At 37.4% G+C, this 12,062-nt stretch overlaps 1 protein-coding gene across 1 annotated transcript in view; it reads left to right on the top strand.

Moving 5' to 3' along the window:
* LOC122181721 (aldehyde oxidase 2-like) overlaps positions 1-12,062 on the top strand; it is a 43,507-nt gene that overhangs the window by 1,749 nt on the left and 29,696 nt on the right. Inside the window, 9 exon segments of the mRNA XM_042874387.1 lie at positions 740-797; positions 2,309-2,405; positions 3,345-3,453; positions 4,419-4,549; positions 5,536-5,599; positions 6,077-6,163; positions 8,139-8,219; positions 10,562-10,706; positions 11,955-12,047. Coding sequence (XP_042730321.1) covers positions 740-797; positions 2,309-2,405; positions 3,345-3,453; positions 4,419-4,549; positions 5,536-5,599; positions 6,077-6,163; positions 8,139-8,219; positions 10,562-10,706; positions 11,955-12,047 — 865 coding nt within the window.

Here is a 12,062-nt window from a genome sequence, read left to right as displayed (position 1 = left end):
GTGCTCTTTTATATTTTCTATAGAAGTTTCACATATTACTTGTTGCTATTTAACCAGTTGAAAAAGATATGATCCTAAATAGCCTATGTTATTACCATCCCTTCATCTTAGGTGAAAATATTTTTGAAGCTCAGAACATTTCCTTTTCCTATGCTGGTTGTTCCCTTCTTTGCTGAAGGTGAGAGGTTACTGTAGTGCTTTTAGTAATTTCTGAATTCCACTGAACAGTGTTCCTGAACTAGCTGAAGCTGGTAAACTGGGACATGCTGCTGATATAGGAAAACTGTTGAGAGAAGCCTGAAGTGAGATCTCTCTTCATTCTGCATTGATAGGTCTTAAAATATGTATCATGCTTTCTGGGTTAGTATAGTATCATACACACAAATTCATGGCTTTAAAACTAAGGGATTTCTGATTCATGCTGCTATGAGTCAACAAAGGGTCTAGTGAAAAGAGGGGGTCTATTCTTTTCCACCCAGTGTGTACTTAGCCTCTTTTCCTTCTCACTTTTCTGAATAAACCATGATTTCTAATACTTTAAATACATATTTCACCAATACTACCTGACACATTCGTTGATATATCTACAGATTGTGATCAAGTGTCAGGATCCTGTTGCTGAACAAACAGACCTCCTTAATGCACAATCACAGCATTTCAGTGTCAGTTAATCCTTGTGAGAAGGTTATGTCCACTCCCTAACACATAATCACTCTTTTTTTTTTTTCCCATGATGCAGGTAATTGAGAGGCAGGCAGATCCTGAAGAATTCCTCCTGTACTATCTAAGAAAGGAACGTATCCTTTTGTTTGAGCTCTGCCTTTGAATTCTGCAATTCTGTGAACTACTATAATTGAGGATTTGTTTGACTTTGGGAACAGAACAATAAGTAGAACTAAGACATCTCATGTTGCATTTGTTCTTGGCAGTGCAATCCAGTGCTTTATGTGCATTATTTGTTTGGTTACGTGTGTTTAACATCATGAATTCTGAGCGTAACTCTTCTAGGTCCTACCCAAATGCTTCTCTATGGCTTCTCAAACAACAGAAAAACTTTCAGTTCATTTGCCATTAAAATTATAACTAAAGAAATAAACACACAACTTCTTTTATGGTAAACCATTTATTTAGACCCCAGTCCCTTAAAGAATTCTGTATAAGCATATTTTCTTACTATCTTCTTATCTTTATTTTTTGTCAGTTGGGAACTTTCAAGTTCCTAAACTGGTGTCAAGGCCTTATTGACTTCAGTGACAGTTATTCTAAATAAAAAGATGCCATGCATGTTGCAAAATTAAGCATCTGTGTTAGCATTTGAGGTCCTTTTTGAGAAAGCAAAACAACATTAAGGTAAGGATTAAGTGGAGAAGGGCAGTCGTGGAAAATACTTCACAAGCTGTAGCTTTTTTATTAACTTGCATTGTTCAGGCATTTGGTGGAATAATTAGCATCTTTTTAACAGTCAAGCACAGTATGATTACTATAATGATTACAAGTATTATTACATAATGATTACTAGTAGGAATGCATGGGAGTACAAAAATTGCACTGAGTGCAGGAACATCTGGAAACATGATGAAATTAATTTGTAAACATGATCTTGTACCAATAAGCAAAATGGATGAAAATGTACTTACCCAGTGGGAAGAGCAATACGACTGTCTATCATTCTGATGAATGGAGGAGTTAATATGAAATGAGTTAGTAGATTCCATGGTCTGCATGGCACCATGACAACAGAGGGGTAGACTGTGAATTGGATGGAAAAAAAAAAAAAGGTGGAACTTCTATGCTGCAGATAATGGACAAAGTCCATTCTTACAGAACTTTGTCTTGTGCATGGGTATTGTGCTCCATTTTGGGTACTGTACTCCTTTCATGAAGCAGCAGTGGAGACATACTGAAATCTGAAACGGAGGATGCAGATAATTATGTATAAAGCTTAAGAAAGTGTTACAAATAAGGCTCATCAGAGAACCTATTGCTGGATTTCTTCAACATGTTCCAATTACAGGGTACTGATTTTCAGTATTTTGGGGCTTCACCAGGTGTTGACTATCAAGACTGAAAACTTCTGTGTTAGAAGTTTGCCTTGCCCTCATTTCTCTCCATTCTTACCCTTCTTATCTCTTTATGTGTTTTACTTTCATCTATCTTGTACACTTTTTTGTGTGTGTCTGGAGCTATCTGGTTCAAAGATCCCTCTGGTTTTGCTCGTGTACGTAAAACAAGGGAAACTCAGCAGAATGTAAAGAAAAGAGGACTTCTTCATCTTATATTTTATTTCTTTAACAGTCTCCTTTTGCAGTCCGTCTCTCAGGAACAAAGTATGGCTGTGGAGTAGGAGGCTGTGGTGCATGCACTGTGATGTTATCTACGTATGACCCAGTTGCCAAGAAGATTCGGTATGCTCACACTGATATTTGAAAAAACTCACGTTCACTTGGAAATACTTGGTTTCTTTCCATCTAGACAGATCTTGGGTAATTCTGGTACATATCTAAAAGCTTTACCTATAGATTTTCTCCACAAAAGAGATTCCAGAGTTGGTCCCACTGTGATGCAATAACGCTGAGATCCTGAGTCTCAAATCTTTGCCTAAAAAAAAAAAAAAAGAAATCCAACAAAATAAAAAAACAGCCAAACAAAACAAAAAATAACCCACCACCACCAATAAAAAGCAGAAAAAAACGAACAAAAACTTCCACCCCAGGTTTCTGGAGAACTGATATTTTAAAATTGTGTTCTTTATAATCTGAGATTTCCGCAGCCTTCTAATCACCTGCTTCTCCTGACTCTTCTGTGCTTATTTGAACATGTATCATTGTTAGTGAGTCTTTACTAGACAACACAAAGAAATGTCCCATATTTCCCATAACCATTGCTAAAATCTCTGTGGGCTTCAGGAATGAACACATTCTATTGTAATTGTACGGTTTTGTCTGCAGCAAAGTTAGATGTTTTAATTTCTTTCTCTCCCTGGCTCTTGAAACTTACATTTATAAATGTTGTGTCTGACTTTCTCACATCCTACTCTCCTCAGGTTTTAATAAAGCATATGTTTGGGTTTTGGGTTTTTTTTTTTTTGGTTTTTTTTTTTTGGTTTTTTGTTTTTTAACTTAACCTTTCTCTTTTTTAATTAAGAAAGCTTATTGCTTTGTGTAGAAAGAAATCCCACCAGTGGGAACTGTGCATGCTCTCACAGTCCAAGTGAAGGATTTTGTATTCTTGTGCCACAGTGTCTTTTTATAGCCCAGTAGCTGAAGCATATACCCTTTATTTCTTCCTCCATAACCCATATGACAAGGCTGTTTAACACCAAAGTTCTCCTTTACTCCTCAAAGGCACCATCCTGCCAATTCCTGCCTGCTCCCCATATGCTCACTGCATGGTGCTGCTGTTACTACTGTGGAAAGGGTTGGAAGCATAAAAGACAGGATTAATCCAATTCAGGTGAGAACACGCTGGACTGTGTAATACAGACAGATAATGAGATTTTCTTGTCTTAAGTCTGTAATGGAGATGGGAGTTGTGAAAAGGTACTGTAAGTTTGTACAATACAGAATCTTTGAAAGAATTCTAGAAACTCTGAGTTTTGTCTGATCTTTTTAGATGAACAGGAGTTATTGGGAATTCGGATAATAATTGCTGTGTTGTTGTTGGTCTGGTGTGGGTACAGGAAATGAAATAAGGAGCATGCAGGGAGTTTTCCCTAATGTACTGCCATGCAGGGATTATATCACAATCTCCACGACGCAGGCCTGTCCATTCCTGTGTTTTGTAGCATGGCAATTTTCAGCAAGGATTAGGAAGCAGAACAAAGAGCACTGCTCAGTTTCAGTTATTACACCAGTATGGCATCTAGCCAGCTCACTGGGGACAACATAATGCTTATGTTGCAATACATGAGGAGTTACCCCAGGTGGCAATTAGATTGACCAGTATTCAAGTAGATGCATCTTTCCTGTGTGCCAGAAATTTCCCTTAGATTAGATCAGCTCTGTACTTCCTTCAGTCTACCTCATCCCTGAAAAGCATGGTCCGGACACATTGATTTAAGAATTTTCTGTATTTTTTTTTTCTCAGTATCATTTTCTAAGGATATTGTCTCTGGGATTGGTCTGCAATGGAGCTTTGACTGATGACTTGTTATGTTCTGGCCTTCATGATTGTGGTGGATATTTAAACTGGAAGTCTTGGGTTCTCATTCTGATCTCATGTCAAGGAATTAAGGTCATGAATGTCAAAGTATAATACTGTGAGACAGCATTATCTTTTACAAGATGTTTGCTCTGAGAATTTTCTCATGAATGGTCGTGGTGGGATAGCAAAAAAGCTGCTACTAGTCTAATGTCTGTTGATAACAAATTTGAAAATGGTTATTCAGAAAGCCAGTGAAGCCATATGTTTTGTCCTAGGAAAGACTTGCCAAATGCCACGGCTCCCAGTGTGGCTTCTGCACCCCTGGAATGGTGATGTCCATATATGCTTTACTGAGAAGCCATGTGAAACCTTCCATGGAACAGATAATTTCTGCTCTGGATGGTATGTCTCAGACAGTAAGTTTTAAAAAGTAAGATGAGACAATAAATATTAACTGGGATAGCAAGTATGATTTGACACAAAAGCAGTAGATGATGTTTGAAAGTGTGTTTTGTTCTAACTACTGTAGTCTTAAGAACATCTTAAAATTCATTGAGTCCTGACTGTGTATTTCTGAAAATCATTTAGAACTGTTTTTATAGTACTCCTACATCAGCAGCCTCAATATAATGCAGTATTATTTCAGTGTTACAATCTATATAATCAAAGATAGATTCTTTTTTGTCTTCGGTGTAAGTACTTCACCTACCAATAACATAAAATCCCTATTAAAAATTTCAACAGACAGCTGCAGGGAAGATAAAAGACATGACATTGTATGTCGACTCTTCAAATTTACTATAACAGATGAAGCAACTTGAATTCACTTTCTATCCCAAGTTTGCTAGCAATCCCACGGTTCCCAAAAATATTTGACCCCTCCCATTAAACAGTTTTAACTTCATGAAAGCACCAGAAATTTCAGCAGAGATTTTCCTACTGCTTTTAACTGTATGTGAAAACGATGATACTGGCCAATGGCAGTAGATTTTTGATTGGATTATAAAACCCAAAGATTATAGTGATAGTAGTAGCAATAGTAGTAGAGTAATACTAGTATTATCTCTTGGGTGCTTTTTGTCATATATTTTTGACATATATTTATAAAAAGTATTTCATATTATTATTAGAAATGGTTTCTAAAACAAGGAATTTCAATCATATATCATAATCACTATTAAAGTAATATTTCTTATTTTTGCAGATATGGTTTTTCCCATTAGGGAGTTAGGGACATAATTTTCAACATTTCATATCTACAGATTTCAACCCACACCATTTCAAATTCTGTCAATGCTTCCAAACATTATTACAATTTCTTATGTTTCATTATGTGCTTTATTTCAAATAAAGCTAGAATATGTATAAATATATCAATATTTATATATAAAGCTATGAAATGTGCCGTTGCACAGGATACAGGCCAATTATAGACAGCTATGCATCTTTTGCTAAGGTGGGTCAATGTTTGTGAATGTGTTTGTTAGTTTGAGACCGTTGGTGGGATCTGAAAAGTCTGAGGCTTCCTGAAGAACCTGCCTGAAATCTAGCTTAATTTGGAAATCCTTTTTGGTTGAGCCTTTGGAAAATCTGACTCTTTGTTTTCAAATGTGCTAAGTACTTGCAGTTGCTGCTGACTTTTGCATGTACTCTTGCAATGAACTTAAGAATCCTTTACATCAGCTTCAGCCACTTTGATCCAGGTGCCATTGAAACAATTGTGAGCTTTTTCCATTCACCTTATGAGTAAAGACATTCAGGTACCCAAAAGGAACTCACTCCTAGGGGCCCCAAGGTTCACGAGATCTCCTGGACGAACTTATCATCTGAATAAATAAGTCTGCTTTGAAACAGGAAAAATCAAGGTGGTAATTTACAGATAAATTATAAAGTTGCTTTGTTGGTTTTATAGAACAGGATATGATTTCTTTAGGAGCAAACATGCTGCCAGCTGAGAGGAACTGGAAAATGTTGCTTGGATCAGGAAGAACTTGGGTGCTCATCTTCTGCAGGAGTTCGGGTAAGATACATTGAATGTTTTTTTTGTTTGTTTTCATTATCTCCTATTTGCATTACAAAATTTGGAGAACATGGATTATTTTTTCTGTCCTTGAATGTTTAACCCAGACTGAATTTCATGCTTTGGCTGTTGGGGAATAGTAGCTTAAACATATTTGCATTTCTGCATTGTCAGAATGAAGATTACAGTGCAGAGTGGCATGACTTATTCAGTGACCTTTTTTAGTGAGTGTGGATCTCACTATTGCACATTTAAGTCTACTGAGTTCTGTGGGGAAGAAAACTTTCGAAGAGAGACGCTCTCCTTAAAAAAGCTGGTTTTAACATGAGGTTGGATTCCTGTAACAGAAGTTCTGCAACCATCAGCATGGCTTGTTTGTGTGTTCTTGAGACACCAACTCTGAGGAAACAAAGCTGTCCCTGTGCGATATTAGTTTGTGCTTCTGAAGATTTTCATAAACCTTACTGTGTGTTAGTGGGTGCAAGATCCTTAAGGAGGATGTGTCTTTTACATTCTACTGTAATTGATATATTGGAATTGCTTGAAAACAGCAAGAAAGAAGAAAAATATATTGTTTTATTCTTACTCTGTATATGGCACACTTCAAAAATCACCCATGATTCTTCTGGTAAAAATCCAAGGGATCAATAAAAGTACAGACAGGAACTCCAGTAGACTAAGGCAATTCTTTGTGTGCATATCAGAATTTGTTGTGTTTATCCACCTGCAAGAAGAGACGACAGCGCCTTAATATAACACTTCCTTGTTTCGTGATGGGAAGTTGGATTCCACAGATGTAATTATTCTGGCTGCAAAAATTTAAGGAACTCTAAAGCAACTCTCTAAAGTAAAATGCCATACGTATTTTGTCAGTGAAAAACCTTAGGCAAGCAGACTGTATCTGCATGTGTGTTTGTGCACCTAAATGTATTGTCTCTACCTGTGTAAGTACTTAAATTGTTGGCCAGCTTCTGCCACAGTTGTTGAAGCACAAATCTAGCAATGTGGTAGTTGCTGGTTATAGAACAGCACTTCTTTTTTTGTCCCTTACTTGGCTTTCACTGATTTTCTATTCCTTTTGATTGCTTTCATTCAAATTAAATAGCTGTTGCTTAATTATTATGAAGGAAGATCTGGAATTTTTTGCCACTTGATCAGTGGAGTCAGTCAGGCTAAACTATGTCATTCAGAGGCAGGTCTTGTAGTTACTGTGATCATGATTTGTTCAGAGTGACAAGAGGTAATGACTGCTTGGGGAAAGGATAAGACTAGCATATGTCAGTCTCTTCCTTTCCTTGATATGCTTGACAGCTGTTGCTTCCTAGTCTGACAAGAATTTTAATTCTGAAGATAAATCAACAAGGCAGAAAATCCTAAACAGTGCTGGGATTAGTCTCTTTCCATGTAAATTACTGAAAGCTCAGAGGATGCATAGCCTTATGAGTGGCCTCAGCAGAAAAGAGGTACCTGTATACAAGTAGAGAAAGATCTGTTTCTTCTGACGTGCTGCCAGCAATTCAGTTAGGTAGAGAGACTTTAGCAGAAAGTCAGCTCAGGTGGACTGCTATATTGTTTGTTGTCATCTCAGACTGTCGTCTCATTCAAAGTCGCAGTCTGTGAAAAGAACCTAGCTATAGCATCCAGCACTGCATTCTCCCACAGTAGATATTTCACCCATTCTTGTTGCATATTTGCTGTGACTGGTTTCAGGAAATACTGTAAGATCTTTTTCGACTCTTGATGTCATTTAAGCAAAGGCTTGAGAATCCTTATTCTGATAGTCTCCTGTCTTACAGTAGTTTGTGAGTAGGTATAACTTAACATTAAAAATCAATTTGTCTATCTCAAATTTTTGAACGGGATTTAACCCGTAGAGTGTCAATGTCACATCGGCAAAAAATGTCATGTTTTGGCAAAGACTTTCAGCTTACTCTGAAAATATTCACTCACCGTTTTTACCCCAATTTCTTTGCAGATTCGCTCAGGTCTTTGCAACCCAGCAGAATTCCTACCTGTGGATCCAACACAAGAATTTATATTTCCTCCTGAACTAATGGTAGGAAGTACTCATCTTTTATTTCTGACTTTCATTGTAATGCAAGCATGACTGAGTTCCTGCAAATACTGTAGTCATGGTGACTCTATCCTCAGATAAACAGAAAAAACCCCCACATTTTTTATCAGACATACTGAGGAATTTTTATGTGGATAATTTGTATGTAATCATTGTTCTAAATTATATTTTCAATAAAGAAATGGTTTGCCTCTCCATAACAAAAATGTTGTTTCCGGTGTTTTCCTGAAACATCTCCTTACTGAGAACTGTTTAATTTCAGAGCTTTTTGTGATGCACAGCATTTTGTTGGAAAGTTCCCAGGTGAACTGCTCAGTCTTTTCAATCTTGTCATTCTCTGTTGGATTTAAAAGTCTACAGGACCCACTGTTTCCTTCCAGCTGGCAAACCAAGGCTGGACTGATGCATAAGAAAGGATGGAGAGGGAAAAGAGCATTTATGGCAGTGGTTATTAGAAAGGAAGGACAAATGGAAACTTGAAAGGAGAATGTGTGAAGTGCTGCATGGTCTGTGGCAAGAGAAGAGAGCTGTGAAAATGATAGAATAGGGTGTTACCAGACCAGGTCAAGTAGAATCCAAACAGGCAGGCTCAGGCTGATTTTTATTTAATCCTCATGTTTCAACAGCTTCTTGTGAAATTCCTTATTTGTACTCTTGTTGCAAATATTACTGTGTACTTCTCACTGCTATTATGCAACTACCTCAGGGACTCGAAAGTTCATTTGTGTCCTGGGAAGCCAAGGCCTAATTCTTTGATTTGTTACAGTGTTACAGCATGTTATTTTACAGCAGTTAACTTTGTAAACACTTCAGTTTAAGAATACAAGTTCTGTTTTTAAGGATTGTCTCTCAGTGCTGAACTTGATACTAAGGTATAAGCTTCTTCATGTTGTCCTGAAGTGGAAGGCAAATTTACCTTTCTGCTACTTGACTTGCCATTGTCAGACTCATGCTGTAAGAATGCAGGCATTAATGGATATTTTGCAACTCCTGTACTTGGATTAAGCATCTTTGCTAAATTGCTCTTAGCTCAAAGGCTGTTCATTAAGAAAGGAGATACTGTCATCTGTTGTTCACATTGAGCTGCCAAGAGGAGTGATCTATCTCTTCAAGCGATGTAAGGTCTACGGCGTGACCTAGAATGATAATGCTGAGTTTGTTCAAGTTCTCTTGAAGTCTGTTGCAAGCTCTCAGCCAATTTAAGTAGGTTGGCCATAAGCTCTATGTGAAATCAAGCCTACTTGATGAACTGGAGCCCTGGGCAATCTGATCTATTGCCTGATTCAGTGGATGGCAACTCTGCCCTTGGCAGGGGTGTTGAAAATAGAAGATCTGCAAGGTCCTTTTCAACCCAAGCTGTTCTGTGATTCTATAATATGCATTAAAAGCTTGGATACTGGAAAAAGCACATAAAACACAGCTGCAAAGATGTGGAGAGCAATAATAGTGACAGATTCTTCTCTGGCAAAGGAGTGCCTAACTGCTAATTATGACTGAGTCCACATGCTCCTATTTACATGTGTTTCAGGCAAGTATATTACATAGAAAACTAGTTCATAATTGCAATTGTTCTTCCATTTGCCAACTGTTCTATGTGTTCGTTACTTTGTTTGCAAAAAAGATGTTTCTCAGTGGTCCCTTTTGAATATTTTGAAGGCATGATTCCACATGGTACTTGCTGAACATGGTGAGAGCGTACATGGCATTCTCAGTGGAGTAAAGGGAATTAGCCTTGTAAGACAAGAGGTGCCTTAGCAACCCTTTAATTTATAAATAAATTAATTGGAAATACTGATCAACCAACCCAAGGAGACTGTATTTCCAAGTTTTTTCAGATAAATGAAGAAGTAACTGCTTTCTTTTTTAAAAATTAATAAATTCTATATCATAGAAACTAATCAGGGTCTAGCAAGGCAAATAGAGACATCTGGCAGATGGTGATACAGTGATTCTCCCTGACTGACAGAATATGCTCCTTGAATTCTCTCACATATGCAGTGAGCTTTTGGCATCCTGATTTCCTTCAAAATCAGATCACATTGCACTCTTATTTATTACATTGTATACAAAGGGAAACTTTCAGAGCAAGATAAAGGAAAACAGAAGACTAATCTACCGCTAGTCTAGTGTCTCTTGCATAGTTGTCTAGTTGGCCTTTAGCAATAGCAGTTATAAAAACTCAGCATTGTACAGCACTATATAAGCACAAGATGAAGAACTCCATTTGTGTCTCATCATTTATCATGGCAATGTCCTAGGTAGTAATAAAATTGTTTATATTGACATTTCTCAAAACTGACAAGTCTTTATCATTTCCACCACAGAGAATGGCTCAAGAACAGCAAAGAAAGACTCTTATTTTCTGCAGTAAGAGAACAAAATGGATTTCTCCCTCCAGCCTGAAGGAGCTTCTGGAGCTGAAAGCCAAGTATCCAAAGGCACCTCTGGTTGTGGGTAACACCAGCTTAGGTATGGAATGGCAAAAGACCTTTGACACAGGGATTTCTTTATCCAGTGGGCATGTAACTGAGCCCTCATTTTATCTTCTGAGGATCCTGAAAGCATTCTCTCACCCTAGTGACTGTGCTTCTATATTTAGGCCATGGTCATTTTCTCTGATTTTTTACAGCATGTCAGAAACTAAGTACCACCATAACTGAGCACAGGGTCTGCACTAGCTTCTCCTAGTAACTTCTCCTAGTAAGTGCAAAAATTATGTGAATAAGGGAGGAATCGCTCAAGTCAAAGGGTCAAACATTTCCTATCCACATTGGCCTGAGTGTAATAAAGGAAAAGAGCACAGTAACCCCACGTGCCATGGTATCTAGGCAGTGGCTAGTTTCTGCATACTATAGACAGGGTTGAGAGTTTGTAGGGTTGTTTTGTTTTTTTTTTGTTTGTTTTTGTTGTTGTTTGCTGGGGTTTTTTCTTTTTTTTTTTTTTTTTTTTTTTTTTTGAGGGAATTATCAACCAGGGGGCATTTCTCACTGTAAATAGAGACATAAGTCAATTCTCTGTTATAGTTGCACTACAAACTTAATTGTGGCATTTTTCTAATAATATACTGGCTCATCCCTCCCACCCAGCTTCTCCCCCACCATGATGTAATACTTCACATAAAACCAGAATGGTGAATCTCTTCAGTCTAAAAAATTTAAGTTTATTTATATAAGGCTCTGGCAGCTACTGCAGAACGAATAGGACTTTACACAAAGCATGAGGTTTACAATAGAGACCATGGGGTAATCTAATTGCTACATATATACATACAATTTTGGGAATATATGTATATATTAAAGGTGTTGCATTAGGGGAATACAAGAAAAGCACAGAAATGATGTTGCTCATATATAAAGGTGGAATTGTATACAGCTCTGAGGTGAGAGGTGAAATCTAATGTGATATAGGAAAGGGCCAGAAACCAGTTTAGAGGAACATGGAGCAAAAATCTGGAAAGAGCATATTGAACTTTGGACTCCCGACCAGCCTTCAAACTGATCTGAAAAGACTGTATGAGGAGTAAGTACAGTGGGGGTCAGATGAAGTGGACCAAGGAAAAACAATAAAATGTGGCATTCAAGATACTACATAATAAAATTCAGAAGACTTTGCAACTACTTAGTTACAATGCTTTTGAGCTTTGTAGTCTCTGCATCAAAGAATATGTTCAACTTTTTCAACAGGTCTCTAACTGCAGTATTGTACTTTCCCTTACAGGACTCAACAAAAATGACTGTGATGCCTATCATCCAATCATTCTCCATCCTTTGAGGATTCCAGAAATGCAAGTTGTGAGTATCACAGATGATGGTGAGTTACCTCTAC

This window comes from Lagopus leucura, unplaced genomic scaffold (genome assembly GCF_019238085.1).
Source record: "Lagopus leucura isolate 7727_CA_CO unplaced genomic scaffold, USGS_WTPT01 Super-Scaffold_100012, whole genome shotgun sequence".
NCBI lineage: Eukaryota > Metazoa > Chordata > Aves > Galliformes > Phasianidae > Lagopus > Lagopus leucura.
This window is presented reverse-complemented; position numbering and strand designations above follow the sequence as displayed.